The 26,364-nt window shown below is 43.6% G+C and overlaps 1 protein-coding gene across 1 annotated transcript in view; it reads left to right on the top strand.

The window, feature by feature from the left end:
• The window catches only part of CACNG6 (calcium voltage-gated channel auxiliary subunit gamma 6), a 257,360-nt gene extending 238,718 nt beyond the window's left edge, over window positions 1–18,642 (top strand). The window contains exons 2-4 of the mRNA XM_063942762.1: window positions 5,400–5,474; window positions 8,927–9,064; window positions 16,759–18,642. Coding sequence (XP_063798832.1) covers window positions 5,400–5,474; window positions 8,927–9,064; window positions 16,759–16,985 — 440 coding nt within the window. The 3' untranslated portion in view covers window positions 16,986–18,642. The remainder of the gene's footprint in view (window positions 1–5,399; window positions 5,475–8,926; window positions 9,065–16,758) is intronic.
• Window positions 18,643–26,364: the final 7,722 nt, after the last annotated feature.

Genomic DNA, 26,364 nt, shown 5'->3' with positions numbered 1-26,364 from the left:
CGCAGTTCAGCCTATTATTGAACTTCCGAAAAGCCCTACGGTTGCACAGCATGGCTTCAGAAAGAGAGAAAGGAAACACTGCAGCTACAGTACGTATGGGATTAAAGATTAAGGCTCAAAGACACCCCCAAAATGACAGCATAAATATCAGATCCAGCTATAACCAGGCCCATAGGGACCTTTTTACTGATGTTCTCAAAGTGCATGCATGGACAACCAATGGTTTGGTGGGGATCCGGATTGAAAGTCGACCGTAACTAGGTCGACAATGTCTAGGTCGACCACTATTGGTCGACAGTAACTAGGTCGACAGGCTGTCTAGGTCGACAGCAGCATCAGTCAGAAACTTTAGTCAAATCATCATGCATAGGAGACCACAAATAGGTTGAACTCGATGGACAATTGTCTTTTTTCAACCTCAGATACTATGTTACTATGTTACTATGTTACTATGTTCTAGGTCGACGGGTCAAAAGGTCGACATGAGTTTTTCACAAGTTTTTTCTTTTTTTGAACCTTTTCATACTTAACGATCCACATGGACTACGATTGGAACGGTAATCTGTGCCGAGCAAAGCGAAGGCACCATGCCCGAAGCATGGCGAGCGAAGCGAGCCATGCGAGGGGACGCGGTGCACTAATTGGGGTTCCTGGTCACTCTACGAAGAAAACGACACCAAAATAACATTAAAAACGCATGTCGACCTTTTGACCTGTCGACCTAGAACATGTCGACCTAAAGACCCTGTCGACCTAGACACCCTGTCGACCTAGTTACTGTCGACCAACAGTGGTCGACCTAGACATTGTCGACCTAGTTATTGTCGACTTTCAATACCACACCTGGTTTGGTGAGCATGAAACTAAGATGCCAATCTTGGTCACAATATCTCCGCTCTTGAATGAAGCTGGAGATAGCACTTTCTGTAGGCATCAGGCATTATCCTTGCACAAAAAATGGAGTGGAGAACAGACTGCATACCCTAATTTTAAACATAAAAATAAGCTGCTACCATGCTGAAACTTGTAGTGCCATGCGGAAAAAAGAAAAATACAGACACATGCTTCAAACACTAGGAACACTGAGAATCAGGATAATTATAACTCTTAAAAATCCTTGCACAATCCAGACATTGTTAGACTCAATGCCTCAGTATATGCAGGCTGTACTTGTGGCACAACACCTAGCAAGTGACAATACACTGGTATTTGCATTTTTTAGGTCACTACTTCTAGTTCTCCTTTAAAGTGCTGACAGACAGAATGACAAAATATGTTCTCTGCTGGGCGGTGAGCCCTTGTCTGGCATCTCCCCCTTGTTATGGCCCTGGCACTAGGCATTGTTCTGAAACACCCTCTGAATATAAACCTCTTTTATAGTAGCAAAAATAATAAATAAAGAAGTCTGTCACCACTTTCACCAAGGTTTTGTTTTGCTTAGAAAAATACAAGTAGCTGTAAGCAGTGGCAAACGCAGGATTTCTAGAGGGGGATTTCCAAATGCAGTCCACGCTCTCCCACTCTGCGGAACATTGGAGCAAGTGCGGGAGTGTGGGTGAGCGGTAGAAGAACCTATTAATGATCTTGGACATTAATGTATATTGTATGTATACACTCTATACCGTATGGAATACAGTTTTAATATTTATAAATTGTCTCTAGTACAGCCTGTATCAAACATATTTAAATAATTTAAACAAGTGGTCAGGAAAAGGTTAAACATACCATAATAAATAATGCACAAACATAATAGATCCAGGACTTCACGTTCTAAGAACATATTCTCCCACCTTATGGTAAGGCTCCTGTCTCTTCTTACTGACAGCCACTGTCTGGTCCAGAGCACTCATTGAGGGCTCAGATCCACACATGCAGCAAACTTGGTAGAAGAATCTGCTACCACTGGGCATGTGCGCCAGCACTGCTCTGTCCTTTACACTGCATGTTGTGGCGGCAGCTCTAGTAATTATATTATATACAATTGCTATCATTGTCATAATTTGAACCACTTGCCAAGAGGAGGGGGGGGGGGGGTCTGTGCAACCGGAAACAACCCCCCCCCCTGCGTTTGCCTATGGTAAGATTTGCAGAGTAATGCTGGGTACTAACATGCTCATATCTGCAGATCAATTGATCAACAACAACTAGTCCCTCCTTGTGGCCAAATGTATATTAGGCTTGCTTTCCATTACCCTTTCCAGGTCTTATTTTTTGCTCATGTTGTACTACATGGAATAATATGCAAGTGTGGTAGTGATTATTACTAATAGTAAAATGCCACAAGAGATAACATATATTTCTTCCTTTTCTTAAAAACATCTTTCATGCAGTTCCCACTTTGACAACCCATTGTTCTGTGCTATTGTGATGTACCCTACTGTATAATATATGGTGATCACTGTGACGCTTTCTGTATTGTACAAAGGTTAGCAGGCTGATATCGGTATTATATGATGGTCACTGAATGCTCCTAGTAATGAATATCTGTCACTGTAACGGTAGTCAGAGGCATTGTGATTTATTCTCTTTTACTGATTCTCTTTTACACCAGTGGGTGTTCAACAGTAGATGAGACTCCAGTAAGAATGATCTATTTTATGGTGACCGAGCTTTATTCAATAATCAGAAATGTTTTGATTACCTCTTCGGTACTAATACTGTGAAGTCCCTGCTGCTGTATTAAGCTGTTCCAGTCACTTAAATACTGTACAGTATGTTTCCAACCCCCTGGTCTGTTTCTGTCTACTTGTTTGTATCACCTACTGGTGTTAGTTCAACCTACTGTGACGGGATCCTCCTGCAGTTGCAGTGACTACCATGTTGCATTGGCCCTGCCTATTACCTTGTGGCTTGTTCTAAGAATTTGTCTACGCTGTCTACTTTTGCATTGGTTCCTGTCTACCAGGGACGTGCAGTGAGGTAAATTTCTGGTTAGTACCAGATCCAGATTTAAACACAACATATGAGTCAAATGGTTCATGTGGGCATTATACACAGGTGCAGTAGTATAAACTTCTGGAAATTTGGTGGGTTTTGATCAGAGATGGGCGGAAAAGATAAGCAGATGAGGCACTGCCTCACCTGCCATAGACTTTTTGCTCCAGAGATTTGACTATAAAAATAGTAGAATAATGCAAAAAAATATATTTTTAACATATTCTTTGTATTTTTCATATACTTTATACAGTCAAATATCTGGCACAAACGTTAGTATAGCAGGAAAGGCTCTGCCTCACCTGCCTCACCCCACCGCGCGTCATTGCTGTCTACAGTTGATTTATTCCAGCCTACATGAGGCTGGTTATCATCATACTGTCATGTGGAGGCCTGGAGCTCTGGTTCCATCATCTTGCTGTCATGTGGAGGCCTGGAGCTGTAGTCCCAACATCATATTGTCATGTGGAGGCCTGGAGCTGTAGTCCCAACATCATATTGTCATGTGGAGGCCTGGAGCTGTAGTCCCATCATCATCTTGCTGTTATATGAAGGCATAGAGCTGTAGTCTCATCGCCTTGCTGTTATATGAAGGCCTGGAGCTGTAGTCCCATCATCTTGCTTTTATATGAAGGCCTGGAGCTGTAGTCTCATCGCCTTGCTGATATATGAAGGCCTGGAGCTGTAGTCCCATCATCTTGCTTTTATATGAAGGCCTGGAGCTGTAGTCTCATCGCCTTGCTGATATATGAAGGCCTGGAGCTGTAGTCCCATCTTTCACATTTTTTAATCTACCCCTCCTGCCAACAACCAAGTATTGGGTATGAGTAAGCTCATTGCTCTTTAACGTCATACAGTAGAACTCGTGGTCATTGTATGCTGAGAACAAGAAGCAGTGTCATAATTGCTAAGCAATAGGCTGCTGGATTGAAGTGAGAGATGGAGACGGCTCCTTGCATATAAGCTGCCAATAAACAGATCCATGGCACCTTCCTCAATTGAAATGGATGAAAAGGGGAATTTTTTGTTCCATACGGTGCGGCAGTTCTATTAATTTATTGTACATTCGTTCAGTGTTCTGCTTTCTTGTGGAGATCAAGTTTTTTTAGGTATCGGGTAGCCTTTATTATAACAGCAAAAAAAAAAACAACGCAATTAACATGCAGTTTAAATATCAGTTTAAGGCGTTAATTGCTATTTGAGAAAACATTTATTTATAATGATGGAAACAATAATTGCTGCATAAATTTCCTGCATATTTATGGATGTATTGAATACTAATTTAAGTCCATCTTCCTTTCTGAACCCAGAAGAAATGAGAATGGTTACATTGTGTGTTGTGGACACGTTGTGTATCGGCAAGTTAATAAAACAGAATTACATGTTAGGGAACGTAATTACGGTATTCTTTTATGCGTCTAGCACATGTGAGCACTTTACTTCCTGCTGTGACCCTCAGCTGCGCAACTGCGCTGTCACAACATCCATCTGCCCATGTGCAAGGAGGCATGATGAATGTTGCCAAAATATACCTCACCCCTCCAATATGACTCTTTCCTCCAGGTACAAATTTCTCTGCTCTTGGACTTCTCAGTTAATTTACAATTGCAGTCACCTTTGTTGAAAATCAAATTACTTATAGTTCATCACAGGTGATTGCAATCATAAATGAAGTGGGAATTCCAGTAGATCATATTGTATCTGGTAAAAGGGTGTACCATGTGCCTGGTGGGGGGGGGGGGGGTGTACCATGTACCATGTGGAAGGATGTATCATGTGCCTGATCTAGGTGTGTACCATGTACTTGGTGGAGGGGTGTACAATGTACCTGGTGGAGGGGTATACCATGTGCCTGGTGGAGGGGTGTACCATGTACCTGGTGGAGGGGTGTACCATGTACCTGGTGGAAGGGTGTACCATGTGCCTGGTGAAGGGGTGTTCCATGTACCTGGGGGAGGGGTGTACCATGTGTCTGGTAGAGGGGTATACCATGTACCTGGTGGAGGGGTATACCATGTACCTAGTGGAGGGGTATACCATGTACCTGGTGGAGGGGTGTACCATGTACCTGGTGGAAGGGTATACCGTGTACCTGGTGTAGAAGTGTATCACTGTTAGCAATCTCCAGCCTAACTGTATAGGAGGTGACTGACTTCGAGCCAACATCTGAGAATGGAAATGTATAGGACAAATGTTACTACTGTACCATGCTGTGAATGTAACATATACTGTGTGTGGTCTGTTCAGATGTCTCCAATGTTTAATTGTATTTGTGAGAGATGTCTGCTTTAACTTAAGAGAAATATTGTGACCTACAGTATGCATATGATGGGGTAGTAGCATTCTGGATGCTGCATGTTATATAAAACTGTGAGCAGATAAATCCACAGACACTAAATTATTCACAAACTGTATATAGCTGTTACCTACATCAGTTACTTAGTTTTTCATCTTTTCTCTTACAGATTCTAATTGTTCATATTTCAAGTTTTTCACTACTGGTGAAAATGCTTACATATTCCAACGCGTCACACACAAGGGTAAGTAACATTCTGCATCTACATTTATCAGATGTGTATTAAAATAAGCTTTATTCCTACAGATTTCTTATGTACATGGGATTAAAAGCTAAATGAAAGTGTGTGTGTGTGTGTGTGTGTGTGTGTGTGTGTGTGTGTGTGTGTGTGTGTGTGTGTGTGTGTGTGTAAAAATAGATATACTGTGCTAATCGTGAGGCAGGGATATGCTGCTGCCAGTGTGGCAGGGATGTGCTGCTGTTAGTGAGGCAGGGATGTGCTGCTGTCAGTGAGGCTGCGATGTGCTTCTGTCAGTGAGGCAGGGAAGTGCTGATATCAGTGAGGCATTGATGTGCTGTTGTCAGTGAGGCTGCGATGTGCTGCTGTGAGTGAGGCAGTGATGTACTGCTGTTAAGTGGGGCAGGGATGTGCTGCTGTTAGTAAGGCAGGGATGTGCTGCTGTCAGTGAGGCAGGGATGTGCTGCTGTCAGTGAGGCAGGGATGTGCTGCTGTCAGTGTGGCAGGGATGTACTGCTGTCAGTGAGGCAGGGATGTGCTGCTGTCAGTGAGGCAGGGATGTGCTGCTGTCAGTGATTCAGGGATGTGCTGCTGTCAGTGTGGCAGGGATGTGCTGCTGTCAGTGAGGCAGGGATGTGCTGCTGTCAGTGAGGCTGTGATGTGCTGCTGTCAGTGAGGCTGCGATGTGCTGCTGTCAGTGAGGCTGCGATGTGCTGCTGTCAGTGAGGCAGGGATGTGCTGCTGGCAGTGAGGCTGCGATGTGCTGCTGTGAGTGAGGCAGGGGTGTGCTGCTGCCAGTGAGGCTGCAATGTGCTGCTGTCAGTGAGCCTAAGATGTGCTGATGTCAGTGATTCAGTGATGTACTGCTGTTAAGTGAGGCTGCGATGTGCTGCTGTTAGTGAGGTGGCAATGTGCTGCTGTCAGCGAGGCTGCGATGTGCTGCTGTCAGTGAGACTGCAATGTGCTGATGTCAGTGAGGCTGCGATGTGCTGCTCTCAATGAGGCTGCGATGTGCTGCTATCATTGAGACAGGGATGTGCTGCTGTCAGTGAGGAGGTGATGTGCTGCTGTGAGTGAGGCAGTGATGTGCTGCTGTCAGTGAGGCAGGGATGTGCTGCTGTCAGTGAGGCAGGGATGTGCTGCTGTCAGTGAGGCAGGGATGTGCTGCTGTCTGTGAAGATGTGCTGTTTTTAATGTGCTGCTGTCAGTGAGGCAGGGATGTGCTGCTGTCAGTGAGGCAGGGATGTGCTGCTGTCTGTGAAGATGTGCTGTTTTTAATGTGCTGCTGTCAGTGAGGCACTGATGTGCTGACTTTTTGTAAGTAGTGTCTCTGTGAGTGATGTTATTGTTTACAGTTGTGGAGTGATACTGCTGTGGCTTTGTGATGAGGGGTTGGGACAGTCAAAAGTAGTTCAGGCATGCGGGCATACTTTGAAGTGTGCGTTCATTGGGAAATAATAAATAAATAAAGCACGGTCATGTTATCTAGTGTGTCCAATGATAGGATTTCTGTGATTATAACTCACCATTTTATAAATATATATATATATGTACTCGCTAGTACTCATTAGTATCAGCATTTTGACATGTCTGTATTTCAAATGGCGGTATTCTGACTATGTTTTTAACGTGTCGGTATAATGAATGTCGGTATTGTGACCGTGTCGGTATTTTGACTGTTGGTCAATGGGTGTCGGGATTATGACTGTCGGTTTTGTGTCCGTTGGTAAATCAACTGCTACCCATTCCGTGTTGTAGAGAACATGATCACATGATCAGTCTTTTTTTTTTTTATGATTCCAGAGAGGACCTCTTGAATTGTGTTGGAGAATGAGTTTCATAGAATGAGAGGACTGTGACAGAATGTGCAAGTGCCCAAAACTAAGCACAGTATGGGTTAATCTGATCGAGTCCTTGGGTTTGGGTGTAAAAGACCAACTATTCTTCCAGGTAGTTGGCCCTTGGTTATGCAGGCAGTGGCGCACCCAGGGGGGTGTTTCCGAGTACCCAGAAACCCCCCTCCACCAAAAAAAAAAAAAAAAAAAAAATTTTTATTTTTTATTTTAATGCTGCATGAGTATTGTTAATGGCTGTCTAGCGTCCTCTGCAGCCTGCTCTCTTCCTGGTGGCACTTGTAAGTGCTTCATAAAAGTTTACTTTATTTTAATTATAGTACATATATATCCATGTGCAATTTGTGCATACATATATACACATGTATATACATACATATAAACACACACACATGATATATATATATACTTGTACTGTATGTGTATATATATATATATATATATATATATATATATATATAAAATCCTTTATTTATATGGCGCCACAAGGGTACCGCAGCGCCCAATTACAGAGTACATAAATAATCAAACAGGAAAACAGCAACTTACAGTTGATGACAGTATAGGACAAGTACAGGGTAAATAAACATAGTTACATCAGCAGATGACACTGGAATAAGTATCAGGTGACAGAATACTGCTGGAGTTGATGCAGTTGAAGATTATTAAAGTAAGACAAAGGATAAGCACATGAGGGAAGAGGGCCCTGCTCGTGAGAGCTTACATTCTAAAGGGGAGGGGTAGACAGACAGGGGTGAGACAGATGGGGTACATAGAGAGCGTAGAACAGAGGGTTAGGATGAGATTTGGCTGGTTTTGGTGAAGAAGTGGGTCTTGAGAGCCTGTTTGAAGTTTTGTAGAGAGTTGGAGAGTCTGAGGGGGAGAGGTAGGGAATTCCAGAGAATTGGAGCAGCACGTGAAAAATCTTGGAGGTAGGAGTGAGAGGAAGTAATCAGTAGGCTGGAGAATCGGCGTGCATTAGCAGAGCGAAGAGGACGGGTGGGAGTGTAAAGGGAGATAAGGTCAGAGATGTAGATGGGAGAGGAGTGGGTGAGGGCTTTGTAAGCGAGTGTGAGAAGCTTGAAATGGATATATATATGCATGTTTAATATGCTATGTGTATATTATATATATATATATATATATATATTTATATATATATATATATATATATATATATATATGTGTATATACGGTATATATGTGTACATATATAGATATGAACACAGACACACTAGTTTTACGGACCCAGCATGTACTGGGTCACCTCAGTCCCCGCCCCCGTGCTTGGCTCCACCCAGTTCTGGAAAACCCCCCCCATGAAAATCCTGCGTTTGCCACTGGCAGGAGCTTAGAATTTATATAATCAATCTCCCTATAAACCAGGCAAACATGTCACAGTGAAATGTGGATGTTATGAAAGATATTAGAAGATTTTGGGTTCATGATTCTTGTGCAGAGCGCTGGAACTAATCTAAGAACTGCTGCTCCAATACAGGACTCCAGTCAGGGGTGCCGCAAGGCCTTTCTTGTAGGCAGTCTTAGTAAACGATATAAAAAGTTATTCATTTTCTTGTGGTATTCATTTATATTTTCCTTCCACAGATCTAAATATTACTGCAGCTGTTCTGTCTCTGCTGAGTATCACTCTAATGGTAATGGGATCAATCTGTATTACTATGGTTCTGAGCAAAGGTGTTGAGTTTCTCCTGAAGCCTGCATCATTCTTTTTCATTCTCTCTGGTAAGGAAACAATATTGTATACATTTATATTAAGGCTTTATTCATGAAGCAGTGAAAAAGAGTGGAGAAGTGAGCCAGTGGAGAAGTTGCTCATAGCAACCAATCAGCTTTGAAGTAACATTTAAAAAGTTAATTCTGTAAAATTATACATAACATAAGATGACTGATTGCCATTGGCAGCTTCTCCACCGGCTCACTTCTCCACTCTTTTCACAGGTCATCTGCTGAAAATAGTCTATATATATATATATATATATATATATATATATATATATATATAATTAATAAAACAAATAAAAATGGATATAAGCAAACTTTCTTATGTAGTAGTATTATTTACTCCCAATAGGAACAAGTACATGGCCTGAAACCCAGTTTGAAATAAGCCCATTGTTTATCAGTAAGTAGTCTTTAAATAGCTATAAAGCTCCACCATGGTGTATATACCCTTATTACAGATAGATCCACGGTTATCTTGGCTAGTTTGCTGTGCCTAGGCACAACATGGTTTATTTACATAAACCCTTCATCTATTGTTCTCAGCTGCAATACAATACAGACAGAGGCGGATTGGCCATAGGGTCTACTGGGAAGATTCCCGGTGGGCCGGCGCACCCGCGGGGCCTGTTTTGTTTGAGGACATGTGGTCCTATTTATAGACATAATTAATAAGATGCCAAATAATTTGCATATATGAAAATTACTTTGCCACTTAGCCTGTGATTGCAGATTATCTAGTGTATGCTCTGTCTGCCTGCTTGGCTGACATATAAGATTGAGTGAATAGTGATTGGGATACGGTTGGTGTAATAAGCAAGAAAATATCTTTCTAAAGAATGATATAGTTTCCTAAATTCTGAAGGTGTATCATATAATGTGCTCATAATATTTAATTTTATTTCCTTTTAACTTCCCCCTTGATGCTGGACATGCCCACTATCTGGAAAGTCTTGGGGGGAGGGAGCTGCTGCCATGGCCCATGGCTAGACCTTACACCTCTGGTGCTGCCCATGTGGGGCCACTAGTACAAACTTTTCCAGGGCCACTTTTTGTGCCCAATCCGCCCCTGAATACAGAGAACAATACAGCAGGGGATTAAGTCATTACAACAGGGGATTAAATCCGACTGCCCAGTCTCAGTTAATCTTATTAAAGGCCAAGATATACATGGGCCCATCTGTATATGAACATTTTTTATTATGCCCTGGAACAGTACCTTATAGCCAGTCAATGATGTGCACTCAGGTGGGGCAGCTGAGGCAGAGCCGCTCCTGTCATACTCCAGAATACTTCATAGTGAGGCAGGTGAGCAAGGTGAGGCAGGCCCACTCCTGTCATACTCCAGTACACTCCAGAGTGAGGCAGGTGAGGAAGGTGTGGCGGAGCAGCTCCTGTCATACTCCAGTACACTCCAGAGTGAGGCAGGTGAGGAAGGTGTGGCAGAGCCACTCCTGTTATACTCCAGTACACTCCAGAGTGAGGAAGGTGAGGCAGTGCCGCTCCTGTCATACTCCAGTACACTCCAGAGTGAGGCAGGTGAGGAAGGTGTGGCAGAGCCGCTCCTGTCATACTCCAGTACACTCCAGAGTGAGGAAGGTGAGGCAGAGCTACTCCTGTTATACTCCAGTACACTCCAGAGTGAGGCAGGTGAGGAAGGTGTGGCAGAGCCGCTCCTGTCATACTCCAGTATACTTCATAGTGAGGAAGGTGAGACAGGTGAGGCAGAGCCACTACTGTCATACTCCAGTAAACTCCAGAGTGAGGAAGGTGTGTCAGAGCCACTCCTGTCATACTCCAGTATACCCCAGAGTGAGGCAGGTGAGGAAGGTGTGGCAGATCCGCTACTGTCATACTCCAGTATACCCCAGAGTGAGGAAGGTGTGGCAGAGTTGTTCCTGTCATACTCCAGTACACTCCAGAGTGAGGCAGGTGAGGAAGGTGTGGCAGAGCCGCTCCTGTCATACTCCAGTATACTTCATAGTGAGGCAGGTGAGACAGGTGAGGCAGAGCCACTACTGTCATACTCCAGTAAACTCCAGAGTGAGGAAGGTGTGGCAGAGCCACTCCTGTCATACTCCAGTATACCCCAGAGTGAGGCAGGTGTGGAAGGTGTGGCAGATCCGCTACTGTCATACTCCTGTATACCTCAGAGTGAGGCAGGTGAGGAAGGTGTGGCAGAGCCGCTCCTGTCATGCTCCAGTATACTCCAGAGTGAGGCAGGTGAGGAAGGTGTGGCAGAGCCGCTCCTGTCATACTCAAGTACACTCCAGAGTGAGGCAGGTGAGGAAGGTGTGGCAGAGCTGCTCCTGTAATACTCCAGTATACCCCAGAGTGAGGCAGGAGAGGCAGGTGAGGAAGTGCCGCCCCTGTCATACTCCAGTACACTCCAGAGTTTTAACTATAAAAATGGAAAGAAAAATACAAAGAAAATATTATAAATATCTTCTTTGTATTATTATAATAATTCTAATAGTCAAAACTCTGGAGGATACTGGACTATGGTGATTATATGCAGCCAGATCTGCATTTATCTCTGCACATGCTGAGGGCCGTCCAGCACAGGGTAAAGCCACCCAGCATGTGTAATGCTGCCTCCCGATGTGTCCACAATCTAATTGCAAGCGCTTCGGATCTAAGGTTGATCCCTGGCAGTGCAGCTGCGTGTGACATCATGCAAGCCCCCCCCCCAAAAAAATGATCCTGGCCCATCCCATTTTCACAGTGCCCCCCCACAACACTGAACCTCTGCCCCCGCATCAGCCCCGCCTGTCAACCACATTGCAGTCGCATCCATCGGGGATATGACCGCAATGTGTATGGCCACACAGCCACTGTGCTCCCGCTGCGCATGCACAGTTTGCCGCCACCAGCAAACTGCGCCATGGGCCGCTATTGGTCGGGTCTGAATACCCCCTGTGACAGGTGAGGCTCTGTCTCCCCTGCCTACCTTGTTCGCACATCTCTGATCAAAACTCACCAAATTTCCAACTATATATACTTCTGCACTTGTGTATAATGCCCAGATGAACCCTCTGGCTCATATATTGTGTGTAAATCTGGCTCAGATACTAGCGATTGCCTTCCCAGCAATTTATCTCACCAGATGTCACTGCAGCCAGTAAAGCTGCTGTAGAGTTCCCCCAGAGCATCCAAAGGACACTTTGAGTATTCACCAGCACCTGTAGGCTGTAGAGCCTCTTGTAGACTCTTTAGGATGCTCCTGCAGTGCTGCTCTTCCTGGTATCAGTGACCCCGCCCCCTCTATGTAATATTGCGATGTCACGTGTTTGAGGATATGGCTAGCACAGGGCAGAAAATCATACAGTTGCGGCACTGATTACATGTTGCAGACTGTATAGTTGTTGGTCTTGATAGATTACAGTTTTATCCAGTCTTCTAAGGAGGCAAAAAAACAGGGTGTAGTATGGTATGCCGGCGGCCGGGCTGCCAGCGACCAGCATACAGGCGCCGGAAGGCCAACCGCCAGCATACCGACAGTGTGGCGAGCGCAAGTGAGCCCCTTGCGGGCTCGCCACGCTGCGGGTACGGTAGTGCAACATGCTATTTATTCTCCCTCCAGGGGGGTCGTGGATCCCCACGAGGAAGAAAAAGTGTCGGTACGCCGGCTGTCGGGATTCCGGTATACTGTGCGCCGGGATCCCGACAGCCGGCAACATGAAGACCACCCAAAAAAATATTATGTAACACACAAAAAAAAAATCTAATTTCCAAACCGGTGCTTTGGAATTGGGATACAAAAAGACAGAGGAAAAACATAATTAATTCATTATATGATAGTAATATTTAAAAATAATTGGATTAAAGTTATTTTGTGTTTTGAAAATATGTTTATGATTACAAAATATATGGTGCACGCTCCTAAGGCACCATATGTTATTAGAGCTAGTGAATATTGATGCCATTTTTCAACCATATTTTTGAGAAGATACAACACCATGGCAATACAGAGCCTGGATGGTCCCAGTTACTTTTCAGGGGGTGCGGCCTAATCTTGGTAGGTGTGGCCATCCACCCTTAGAAAAAAATACAGAAAAAATAGTACTTTAATATTACTTAAATATGTTTTGCTTACAAAGATGAATTAGGGCCTATGTTACTAATATTGAATACTTATGTGCTGATTTAGTCATCATTTTAGAAATACCACTGAAAAACGGCATCAGTATTCACCAACTACAGGTTGAGTCTCCCATATCCAGAATGCTTGGAACCAGATATATTCTGGATATCGTATTTTCTGTACTTTGGAATACAGGTTCAGTATCCCATATCCAAATATTCCGAAATACGGAATATTCCGAAATAAGGACTTTTTTGAGTGAGAGTGAGATAGTGAAACCTTTGTTTTTTGATGGCTCAATGTTATACAAACTTTGTTTAATACACAAAGTTATAAAAAATATTGTATTAAATGACCTTCAGGCTGTGTGTATAAGGTGTATATGAAACAAATGAATTGTGTGAATGTACACACACTTTGTTTAATGTACAAAGTTATAAAAAATATTGGCTAAAATGACCTTCAGGCTGTGTGTATAAGGTGTATATGTAACATAAATGCATTCAGTGCTTAGATTTAGGTCCCATCACCATTATATCTCATTATGGTATGCAATTATTCCAAAATACGGAAAAATCCAATATCCAAAATACCTCTGGTCCCAAGCATTTTGGATAAGGGATACTCAACCTGTATTTGCATACCATAACAAGATCTTGGGGATGGGCCCCAAGTCTAAACACAGAATGCATTTAGGTTTCGTATATACCTCATGCACACAGCCTGAAGGTCATTTTATACAATATTTGTAATAATTATGTGCATTAAGCAAAGTTTGTGTGCATTGAACCAACAGAAAGCAAATATCTCATTATCTCAGTTGTGTGTAAAATAAATTCTGTATTTCGAAACATTGTGTATTTCGGATTTCTGGATATGGGAGACTCAACCTGTATAATAAAAAAATGTACAGTAATTTCATACTTGCCTACCTGACCCTCTCCATGAGGGAGAAAATGCTCTGTTCCTGGACTTTCCTGGTAATGTATGATTGCCATCACCTGTGGGGAAACACCTTTCTTATCAATTAACTAGCTCACCACAGGTGATGGCAATCAGGGCCGTAACTACGTGTGTGCCAAGTGGGCTTGGCACACAGCGCAGTTGCCCTGAGGGTGCACGGCCAGCGGCATGTAATGAGTCAAATTGACTCATTACATGCCGCCTCTGAAGTCTGCGCCGTGCGCCGCAGCCACGCTGTAAAGGAGAGAGCAGCGCCGGGCAGGTGAGAAGGAGGAGGAGGGAGGGGGACTGGAGCCCCAGCAGCGCTATTTCATTGGTAGTAAGCGCCGCTGCAGCATCCCCCTCTCCTTCCGTATAGGCTGCCCGGCGCTGCTGTGGATGCTGGGATGCAGTTCCTCCATCCCAGCATCCACAGCAGCGCTGGGCAGCCTATACGGGCGGAGAGGGGGATGCTGCAGCGGCGCTTACTACCAATGACATAGCGCTGCTGCGGCTCCAGTCCCCCTCCCTCCTCCTCCTTGTCCGATGCCTGCACAGAGGGAGATGCCAGCACGAGGAGCCTGTCAGCGGGGAGAAGGTAAGTATCTCTCTCTCTCTCTCTCTCTCTCTCTCTCTTTCTCTCTCTCTCTCTCTCTCTCTTTCTCTCTTTCTCTCTCTCTCTCTCTCTCTCTCTCTCTCTCTCTCTTCTCTCTCTCTCTTTCTCTCTTTCTCTCTTTCTCTCTTTCTCTCTCTCTCTCTCTCTCTCTCTCTCTCTCTCTCGGGGACACCGTCTGCCATAATGTGTAAAAGGGGTCCTGGCTGCTGCAATGTGTAAAAAGGGGGCCTGGCTGCCGCAATGTGTAAAAAGGGGGACTGGCTGGTGCATTGTGTAAAAAGGGGGACTGGCTGCCGCAATGTGTAAAAAGGGGGCCTGGCTGCCGCAATGTGTAAAAAGGGGGCCTGGCTGCCGCAATGTGTGAAAAGGGGTCCTGGCTGCTGCAATGTGTAAAAAGGGGGCCTGGCTGCTGCAATGTGTAAAAAGGGGGCCTGGCTGCCGCAATGTGTAAAACAGGTGGACTGGCTGCCACAATGTGTAAAAAGGGGGACTGGCTGCCACAATGTGTAAAAAGGGGGACTGTCTGCTGTAATGTGTAAAAAGGGGGACGCTGTCTGCTGTAATGTATAAAAGGGGCTCTACCTGGTGTAGTGGCGCTACTGTGCAGCATAATTTGAATAATGGAGACTACTGTGCACCGTAGTATGAATTGCTATTATTTTGTGGCCACGCCCCTTCCCCATGAAGCCACGCCCCTATATAATGGAGAGGGTCAGGTAGGCAAGTATGAGTAATTTATCACAGTGGCTTATCTAAAAAAAATGCATTATGAACCAGGTAATATAAGGAAAGTGATAGTAAGACAAATTTTAACCTCTATTCATGTAGAACATGAACTGGCTCCCAGTAATATTTACATGTAGAATCATGTAGCCATTCAGTAATACTTACATGTCCACCGGCAACCTCCGATAGGCAGCCATTACTGTGAACCCGGCAAGCTGCGCTGAGACTGAAATACTGCAGGTCCAGTAAGTTCTGCCCAGGTCACAGGGCTGACGCTAGACTCAAGGAGTGGAGTGACATAGATGGAGCTCTGAGCTCACTGCTCCTCTCTCCCCCAGCGAGGTTCTTCTTCCATGAATCGCTCTCCCCATACTAGTGTATGGACAGGGGCGGAAAACCATCCCAGGAAATTTATGGAAGCAGCCCTAATGGGGGTGTGGTCTTATGAGGGGGTGGGGTCTGCGTAGGTGGGTGGGATTCCTCTCCATAAGGCCTGATTGTCTGCAATTGCAACCATCCTTGTGTCTTTGCTGCAGTTGTGTCTGAAACCGGGGCGGATTGGGAACTAAAAGTGGTCCTGTAAAATTTTGTAGAAGTGGCCCGACATGGGCAGCACAGGAGGTATAACATTCCGTGTAGCCATTGGAGCATCACCGGATGGCAGAGTTGCTGTACTGCAGAGATGGAATAACAGAATGAATGGGGACAAAGCAGTGGACTGAGTGCGGTGGGCTGTCTGTCATGTGGGGAAGCAATTCTAACACTACTCGGGGGCACCACTGGAGATATCTTTGACTTCTCCGCAATATATCCCTTCCTGAATATGATTAAGCAGTGAAAAACCCTGTTTATCAAAGTGCTTTGTGAAACAGGACTTTTCACTACTACATGAATAGACCCCTTTGCATAGGGAGAACTCTAGGATAAAGTTGTTATTTTTGGTTTGTTTTGACCTGTCACAAACCATAGAAGCTTACAGTGTGTCAACTATGAACTTTAGACCATGGCTGACAATCATTCCTGATTGCTAAGCTATTCACGCCCAATGTTACCCCACCCCAGGAATCCTTGATTAGAAAAAAAAATACATTTTTAAAATGTTTTCTCTTGGTCCCTGTGTTGTGTGAATATTGAAAAACTGTTTTAAATTGTTAATTATGTTGGTGGGAGGGGCTTGTTTTTCTTATTGCGAATATACTACCATATTTGAAGGGCTGGGATTATGCAAATCTCAATTCACAATTTCTGCTCTGCAAACTGTGGTAGATATGTGAAGAAAATGAATATTCATCTCATTCTTCTTGTCATGACATTTTTTCTTTTCCTCAGGTATATTTTTCCTGATCACCATGATGATCTTCCGTCAGGCTGTCAGATGGCTTATGGCAAGCAATCAGAACGTACAGCTAGAATATGAGTACTCATGGTCAGTAGCATGTGCGGTAGCGGCGGGGGCCATCTTGATATTTGGAGGAATATGTTGTTTGTTCCTGGTGTTTCCAACTTTGCCCAAAAAACCTTGGGAATCCTGCATGAAGAAAGGAAGCAGTTCATAAGAAAACAAGTGGAGATCGTTACTGCCTAATTTCCTAGCATGTGAGCTAGAGAACGATGAAACGTGGCCGGTCCCCAGCAGTAAAGTCCTTTGCAAAATGAGGACAGTTGTTTGTTTACGTCATTGTAATTTTATGCACCTGATCCAGATTGTTAGTATTCAGACTGTAGGAGTTGCACCAATTGCAAAGGAAGGGGCTTCAACAGAAGGACATGCTATTTGTATCCTATTTCGGACTGGATGTTTCATTTTCCCCTTTTTGTAAATAAGCTTTATAGCATCCAGAACTAAATGTATTTTATTTTGGGTAGGGTGAGGGTTATTGTATAGAAACAATATTATTATTATTAATTATTATTATTTTATTTTTTTGGTGTTATATTCTATTGTGCTATTAAAGGTTATTTTTATTCTGGTGAGTGTTTGCATTGAACTATAGTAATATGCCATTCATTGCAAATTTCAAATCACAGTTACTTTGTATATCCATTTTGGAAAAATGACCAAGGATGCTGCTTGCAATATATGTTATAAGCCAATGGGCTTTACAAATACTTGTTTCGAACATCCAGGTCTCAATGGCTTATACACTTTCCATGATATCAACGTTAAAGAATTCTACACTTGGCTGTCAGAGTTACTCATCCCGTGATGTTTGTGCTTTTACATGTACACAGTGCTAATTTGCACTTTGCTTTGTTTTGCCAGATTTGTCTTACACTAAGCATAGTTTAAAGCTGCATTATCACTTTGTAAAAGTTGGAAGCACACGGGCTCCGCCCTCAGTCGGAGACCTTGGGGCTACTACATGCAGACGTTTTTCCTGGGGCTCTGCCGTTTCTGTATTACAAACAAATAAATGCATTAAATGGTAGCATAGAGGGATTGTGAATTTAAGGACCGATCACACAGTCCCTTGATCGCGCCTAGTGATTGATCCTACAGGGTACCTCACACTGCTTTTGTCTGGTGCTATAAGAATGGTGGAACCCCAAGAAAATGGCTCTTCCTAGAGCTCTGGTTGGGGAGCCCCTTCACCACTGCCTTTACCTAGGTGCAGCTTTAAGTCTATCAGAATCCTCACCTCTAGAGGAAGGGCTCCTTGGTCCATGTGTGCCAATGCTTACAGCTGCTGGCAGTGTACACGCCCGTGGTTGGCTTACACTGCTGTAGCGCAAAATAACTTATTATCAACATTCATTGATCTCTCTTAGGTCTTTCATTAATGACTGTGAAATCAGCTCAGTTCACCGGAAAACTTTTCTCTTTGAATGTTACATTTCTTAAACTTCAGAGTGAAAGTCACCAAGATTCTGGAGGCATAGACCATTACTTGCTGTTTTGTACTGAGTGGAGTATAATATGCCCTGACAACAGGGGATGAACTCCTTATCTCACTTGAGAACTGCACACTGAGCACTGCAAAAGTGGGGGTCCAACATTCTGCAGCATTACTGTACATACATGCTATAAGAGACATCATAGTCTTCAACAGGATCTACTATTGTCCTCTCTCCATGTGGTTTGATACAAGGGATAAAGCTGCTACGAGTTTGTGTTTTGAGCATTTTCCATAAAAATATATATTTTCTGTATAACTTAAAACCACTGTAAAAAAATAAAAATAAAGTGGGAGACAGACTTCCAATAAGAAATGATTTGCAAGAAGTGATTTGTCTTTAATATGCAGATGTTTGTGGGATTTATGGTCTATAAATATTAGCCACTTGCTCTGACAAATTTCAATACAGTATGTATTCAGAATATATTTACCTGTCGTTGGAGGTCATATGCTAGGCATTCCCAACCTCTGTTCTCAAGGCACACTAATAGTCCAAGTTTTTTATCCATCCTTGAGCACAGGTGACATAATTAATACCTCAGTTATTTTTATTTAACCATCTGTGCTGATGCTCGGATATCACTAAAACCTAGACTGTAAGTGTGCTTTGAGGACTGAGGTTAGGAATGCCTAATGCATACAGTATATACAGTGCATACAAAGCACACTTGATGGATATGGCAGAATGCCTACGATTTGTTCCACTGCTACTGGCTACAGCACACATGAAAATGCTAAAAAAAGATAAGTGAAGACATTCCAGATAAATGAGAGCTAGAATTCCAGTGGCTGCTATAGGAACATCTACTTATCCTTTTTTAGAAGGTATGATAAACCTTCCCCCTAAAAGTGCACATCGTTGTGCAGAGAGGCATGCGGACCTACAGAGGCAGGCTGTGCAAACGTTTAAGGTGTTACATCAAACTTCAACCACTACTTACACAAGGGCACTGCAAAAGTGGGGGTCCAACATTCTGTAGCATTACTAATGCGTTTAATACCACCTCTTTCATTAAACCTCTCACTCTTTCTCATAAAATACTGTACTTCTCAGTTTAGTCTCATTTATAGCTTAGTTTAATCATAAACGTAGGAGGTCATCCAGGGTCTGCTGCCCATACATCTAAAGATTTTTGTCAGATTCTGGACGGTTGGAATGAAAACCTGGTAATGGCCATTTGCTCCAAAATGCCGTAAAACTGACAAAAACAGACGTGGATTTAACCAATTTTTCTGATTGACCATTTTTGTCTGTTTTCCAGTGTTTGGGAGCAAATGGTCAATTATCATTTGCTCTCATCCATTAGCAGATTTTCATTCCAACCAGCCAGATCTGACAATAAATCTGTAGGTGTATGGTCAGCTTTAAACTTCATGTGTAAGCTATTTATTTCAAGCCTATGCAAACTTCTTGGGGTATATTACTAAGATGTATCTTTTTGAAGTCTCCACTTGTCAGCGGATCTGGAGGTGTGATTTAAACCGCCAATTATATTTAATGCAAATCCAGGAGTGTTTTGTGTTTAATATTATTCTTGTTTTAAATCCTGTGGCCTGAAACAATGACATGGTACCCCCTGGATCTCTGCAAACCTCAAGATCCTGATCAGAAGTCTAGATGCACTTGAACAAATAGAGGCACAGCGAAGGTCCAAAGGGGACTTTTTTCACTCTTGATCTCCAGCATGCATTGGTGGAACAATTGGTGGACATTCTACAGGTACAAAGAGAATTTACAAAGAAAATATCTACTATAAATACTAAATGTTATTAGTACAATAAGTAGTGGCAAAACTCTTCATTTTGGCTCAGTTCCCAAGAGGGAATAAATAAATCTATTTTCATGGTGGACAGTAGCAGGGATAGCTGTGTGGAAGCACCAGCATTGTAATCCAACAATAATCAGTAAATCATCATTAACAGCGTACAATGGGGGTCATTCCGAGTTGATCGCTAGCTGTTTTCGCAGTGCAGCTTCTGCGCATGCGTATGCGGCACAGTGCGCACTCGCGGCGTACTTTCACAACAGCCGATGCAGTTTCACACAAGGTCTAGCGACTCTTTTCAATCGCACTGCTGGCCGCCGAGTGATTGACAGGAAGTGGGTGTTTCTGGATGGTAACTGACCGTTTTCGGGGAGTGTGTGTAAAAATGCAGGCGTGTCAGATACAAACACGGGCGTGCCTGGAGAAACGCAGGTATGGCTGGACGAACGCAGGGCATGTTCGTGACGTCAAAACAGGAACTAAACAGTCTGAAGTGATCGCAAGCTAAGAGTAGGTCTGGAGCTGCTCAGAAACTGCACAATCTTTTTTTGTAGCAGTTCTGCTATCCTTTCGTTCGCACTTCTGCTAAGCTAAGATACACTCCCAGAGGGCGGCGGCTTAGCATTTGCGCGGCTGCTAAAAGCAGCTAGCGAGTGAACAAGTCGGAATGAGGGCCAATGGCCCTCATTCTGAGTTGATCGTAGCTGTGCAGAATTTTGCACAGCTACGATCATCTTTCCTGACATGCGGGGGGACGCCCAGCACGGGGCTAGTCGCCCCGCATGTCAGTCCGGCCCCTCTTGCAGAAGTGCAAAGGCATCGCACATCGGCGATGCCTTTGCACTTCACTAGTAACTCCTGGCCAGCGCAGCTTTAGCGTGCTGGCCGGGAGCTACTCCTCGCTCCCTGGCCCGCAGCGGCTGCGTATTACATCACGCAGCCGCTGCGGCCCGCCCCCTTTTGGACCGCGCCTAAGAAACGGCAGCCAAACGCCGCCGTTTCGCCCCCTCCCGCCCATCGATCGCTTCTGCCTGTCAATCAGGCAGAGGCGATCGCTATCCTGCTACGGCCTTCCCGCAGGCGCACTACAGCGCCTGCGCATGCGCAGCAGGGACTCGTTCACTCTGCTGCATTTAAACGCAGCGAGCGAACAGGTCGGAATGACCCCCAATGGACCAACTTATGCAAAATGACAATTGTAAAGGCACATGTAGTTTTGCACCAGATTTAGTGGTAGCCTTCACTTTGTAATGTTGTGATGCTTCCACATACAAAGCATAAAGCAGCCAATCATCAAGCTGTGAAAGCTGCGAGTCCAGGTTCCAGTGTGGACTGTATGTGGGAGCTCTTAAGTAAGCTTACCTGTATGTGCCCCATGCCAACTAACTGGCCTGGCAAATGGTAAGACTACTCTTACCACGGCCAGGCAGTGTCACCTGGGAGATGAGCATTGCTGCTTTAAAGATGATTTTCTATTGTGCAACGTACAGCAACAACAAAAAATCTTCATTTTGTAGGGATCTTAAAAAGAAAACCCTTATTCTAGAAGCAATGTGCCAGAAAAGCTTGGATGAGACTAAAATGAGACATACACACTACAGTTTTGTAGGCCTATAAGGTCATTTTAGAGTTAAGTGTCTGCAAAGTACTGCATTTAGATGGCAGCGTCAGTTGTTCATCATGATGAATGGTAGAAATGGCTACGATATTCCATCTTGTTATGTATGTGGACATTGTCTGACTACTGTAACAGACAGAGAACTCGACTCAGCATTCAGGCCTAACGGGCGGATAGCCATGTGCAGGGCTGTAGAGAACAATGGTTGGCACAGGTGATAGGAGCAGTATGGACAAATCCTGGGGGGTGGGGCAATGCCAGCTCAAAAATAAGATAAATGAAAAAGACTATGTGTGCCACTCTGCAGCATGCGTGCGTTGCAGGAGATGCATATATCCCCTGCACAGCTTGCCTGGGTCCCTGCCGGGCACCTTAGACAATCCTGGGCCCAGGTACTTAGTACCTGCTCCCCTTCCTCTTCTTGGCACCGCTGGCCATATACATGATCACTATAACACAGCACAAACGTCATAATGTAAAAAAAAATGTACTGTTTGCAAACATATAACTATTTCACTACCTTAGCCTGATGACTCTATGCCAAAGAGTTAAATTGGAACGCTATAATACAATAATCTTAAAATATATTTTTAAAGTGCATATTTTACAAACCTGCTTATTCTAAACTCCTAGTATGATCAATTTAGATGTGAGGGAAATGTAATCTTTATAATCCCTGCACATTAAATACCCTTTTAATGGTGCAGACTTCACCATAATAGAATTGCTTATGCTGCAGTAATACTAGTCACTGCTCTCCTGCAGGGTCCAAACCACATGCTGCTCAGGATGGACAGAGAAAACAAATAAGGGATAAATGCTCTGGTTGGAAATCCCAGCATCGTATTTTTGAAGAAAAAAAATCAACACAATATCCGTATATAAATGATTTCGGATTTAGATATAGGCTGGCTAAAGCTAGGGAATCACGTAAGTGTACGTTCTGTGCTGGCTAAAGTTATAGCTATTCTGGTCCCAGACCAGCTCTGGTTACATCTTGTAGAATGGTAAACAGGGCTCGTTCCCCTAGTGAAGGCCTCGCCATGTGTGGATCTTGTCAGTGCTTGTTTAAAATGGCATTTTTACTGTGTCAGGTGCCTGCTCGTAGACCCAACTGCATGCATGAGACATATTTAAGATGCAAATATTTTGTGATATATGATTCGTCAGTCCCTTCAAAAGTTTATTATTTGAGCATACAGCAACTGACTGCAGACCTTGTATGGTCGATAGATCTGGCCTTCCATGATAAAACATGACATAGTTTACTACACGTAGGGGATACTTGTCAAAGAAAAAAAGTGGAAAAGTTGCCCACAGCAACTAACCGGCTTCTAGCTATAATTTGTCTGGCACCATCTATTAAATGATAGATGCTCATTAGTTGCTATGGGCAACTTCTTTATACATTTTTAGGTTTCTATTTTTAACCTTCATTTTTTGTCATTTTCAACAAATCTAAAATGCAGAATATTATGGGGTCTATTTACTAAGCCTTGGATGGAGATAAAGTACCAGCCAATCAACGCCTGTAATTTTTCATACACAACTTGTGACATGACAGTTAGGAGCTGATTGGCTGGTACTTTATCTCTGTGCACTTTATCTCCATTCAAGGCTTAGTAAAGAGACCTCTATGTCTCTTATCGAGAAGTAGTGGGCTTGCCAACAATCAATATGTGGATAGGAAAATGCTGAAGTCAGAATGTCGGCATGGTTTTAATGGCAGTTTATACATTGTAACCATGTCGGCAGTATAACTTTAAACATGCTGCTTTACGATCATATTTACAGTTCTACTGCTGACACGTGCTTTTACTAACATTCCAATTATGCCAACATTAGCATTCTCCTGTCCACATATACACTACTTTGTCGACATAGACTGATTGTCAAACCACGGGCAAATTATAATAGCGTGCAAGATGCAGGCTGTACAGGAATTCCTGCAAGTCTGCCTGTATTTTAAAAGTGGCGTTTATTTACAAGACAAAACCGACCTGGTTTTGACTACAAAATGATTGTCGCTTTAAAAAAACGGACAGATTTGCAAGAATTCCCAAACAGCCGGCATCTTGCAGGCTATTACACTGGGATCCGGTCTGAAGGTCGACACTGTCTAGGTCGACAATGTTTAGGTCGACCACTATAGGTCGACAGTCACTAGGTCAACATGTGCTAAGTCGACAGTCATGTCAAGTCATGTTGACCTTTAGACCTGTCGACCTAGCACTTGTCGACCTAGAAACCCTGTCGACCTTCCATCCATGTCGACCTAGTGACTGTCGACCTATAGTGGTCAACCTAAACATTGTCGACCTAGATACTGTCGATTTGATGAACCACACCCATTACACTTTGGGGGACATTCCGACCTGATCGCTTGCTGCAGTTTATCGCAGCGTTCGGGTCGGAACTGCGCATGCGCCGGCACCGCAGTGCGCCTGCGCATACCCGACGGCCGAAGGCCGTCATTCCCTAGAGATCACCTCTGCCTGATTGACAGGCAGAGGCAGTCGCTGGGCAAGAGGGGGTGGCACGGCAGCGTTTGGCCGCCGTTATGGGGGTGCGGTCCGGCCAACGCAGTCGTGGCCGGACCGTGCGGGGGGCGGGCCGCAGCAGCTGCGTGATGTCACATGCAGCCGCTGCGACAAGGGGCAGTTACGATCAACTCCCGGTCAGCCGCAGGAGCTGCGCTGGCCGGGAGTTACTCCACAAGTACAAAAGCATCGCCGCTGTGCGATGCTTTTGTACTTGCACCGGGGGGCGAACAGACATGCAGGCGGATTAACCCTGTGCTGGGCGTCCCCCTGCATGTCTGGGAACATGATCGTAGCTGTGCTAAATTTAGCACAGCTACGATCAACTCGGAATGACCCCCTATGCCCCATATAGATTCCCTCTCATTTGCATACTTACACTTCAGTGCAGTGCAGATGAAAAATGTATAAATAAGTAAAAGGAGTGCAACAAAATAGTAGTCATTAGAGCAGGGGTGGGGAACCTTTTTTCTACCAAGGGCCATTTGAATATTTATAAAGTCCTTCGGGGGCCATACAAAAATTATCAACTTAAAAATTAGCCTGCCCCCAGTCAGTAGTTATGACCGATCAGATTTGCCCACTATCAGTTGTTTTGGCCCATTAGATATGCCCCATCAGTTGTTATGCCCCATTAAATATGCCCCGTCAGTTGTTATGCCCCATTAAATATGCCCCATTAAATATGCCCCCTGTAGTTATGCCCCATTAATTATGCCCCCTAGTAGTGCCGCTTACACACACACACACACACACACACACACACACACACACACACACACACACACACACACACACACACACACACTAAAAGAAAGAAAGAAAAACCCACAATGCTCACCAGCCCTGCTCCTGCTTCCGGATCGCTGCTCTCCTTCTCCTGGAAACTATGGGAGATGTCATGACGTCTCTCCCATAGTGCCGCACATGTACACTGCCTGAGCCAGAAGCTGGAGCTCAGGAGTGAGCTCCTGCCTCCGGCTGCTGCTGAGGAGCCGGGCGTCCACTGGTGGTAAAATCTCAGCGGGCGCTCGGCATCTCCTCTCGTTTAGGTGAGCCTGGTCAAGCCAGATCAAGTGGCTTTGAGGGCCTTATACGGCCCTCGGGCCTGAGGTTCCCCACCCCTGCATTAGAGGAACAATAGCAAACTCAGTGATTTGGTAGCTTTTGTAATACATTAATATCTGCCACGGAGACAAATATTGTCCTTTATCTAATAATTAGAATAAGGAGGGGGTGACCGTGACATACATTTAATTATTTACAAAGTCACACAAATCACAATTACTTACCCCTATTATCTTAAGTAAGAATATTAAAAGTTACGTTTTAAAATCAACAATCATATCAATTTACTCATCACATATACAAATATAAAAGAGTGCTCCAAAAAAGCAATAATTCTTTCTTTCTTTCTTTCTTTCTTTCTTTCTTTCTTTCTTTCTCTTTCTTTCTTTCTTTCTTTCTTTCTTTCTTTTCTTCTTCTTTCTTTCTTTCTTTCTTTCTTTCTTTCTTTCTTTCTTTCTTTCTTCTTTCTTTCTTCTTTCTTTCCTTTCTTTCTTTCTTTCTTTCTTTCTCTTTCTTTCTCTTCTTTCTTTCTTTCTTTCTTTCTTTCTTTCTTTCTTTCTTTCTTTCTTTCTTTCTTTCTTTCTTTCTTTCTTTCTTTCTTTCTTTCTTTCTTTCTTTCTTTCTTTCTTTCTTTCTTTCTTTCTTTCTTTCTTTCTTCTTCTTTCTTTCTTTCTTTCTTTCTTTCTTTCTTTCTTTCTTTCTTTCTTTCTTTCTTTCTTTCTTTCTTTCTTTCTTTCTTTCTTTCTTTCTTTCTTTCTTTCTTTCTTTCTTTCTTTCTTCTTTCTTTCTTCTTCTTTCTTCTTCTTTCTTTCTTTCTTTCCTTTCTTTCTTTCTTTCTTTCTTTCTTTCTTTCTTTCTTTCTTTCTTCTTTCTTATTAACATGTTAAGGTTTTGATTGTTGGGAGCACCTCAGCACCATAAACTATAAACCGATTATAGAGGTTTCATTTTCAGTGGCTGTTTTTTTACGAATACAGAGTATCCATTATATTTCAAGTCTGGTGCAGGATACTAAAATACCACTGTACATACAGTAGCTTTTGTAA

Source organism: Pseudophryne corroboree, chromosome 10 (genome assembly GCF_028390025.1).
Source record: "Pseudophryne corroboree isolate aPseCor3 chromosome 10, aPseCor3.hap2, whole genome shotgun sequence".
NCBI classification, from domain to species: Eukaryota; Metazoa; Chordata; class Amphibia; order Anura; family Myobatrachidae; genus Pseudophryne; species Pseudophryne corroboree.
The sequence above is the reverse complement of the archived record's forward strand: the minus strand, read 5'-3'. Positions and strand labels throughout refer to the sequence as shown.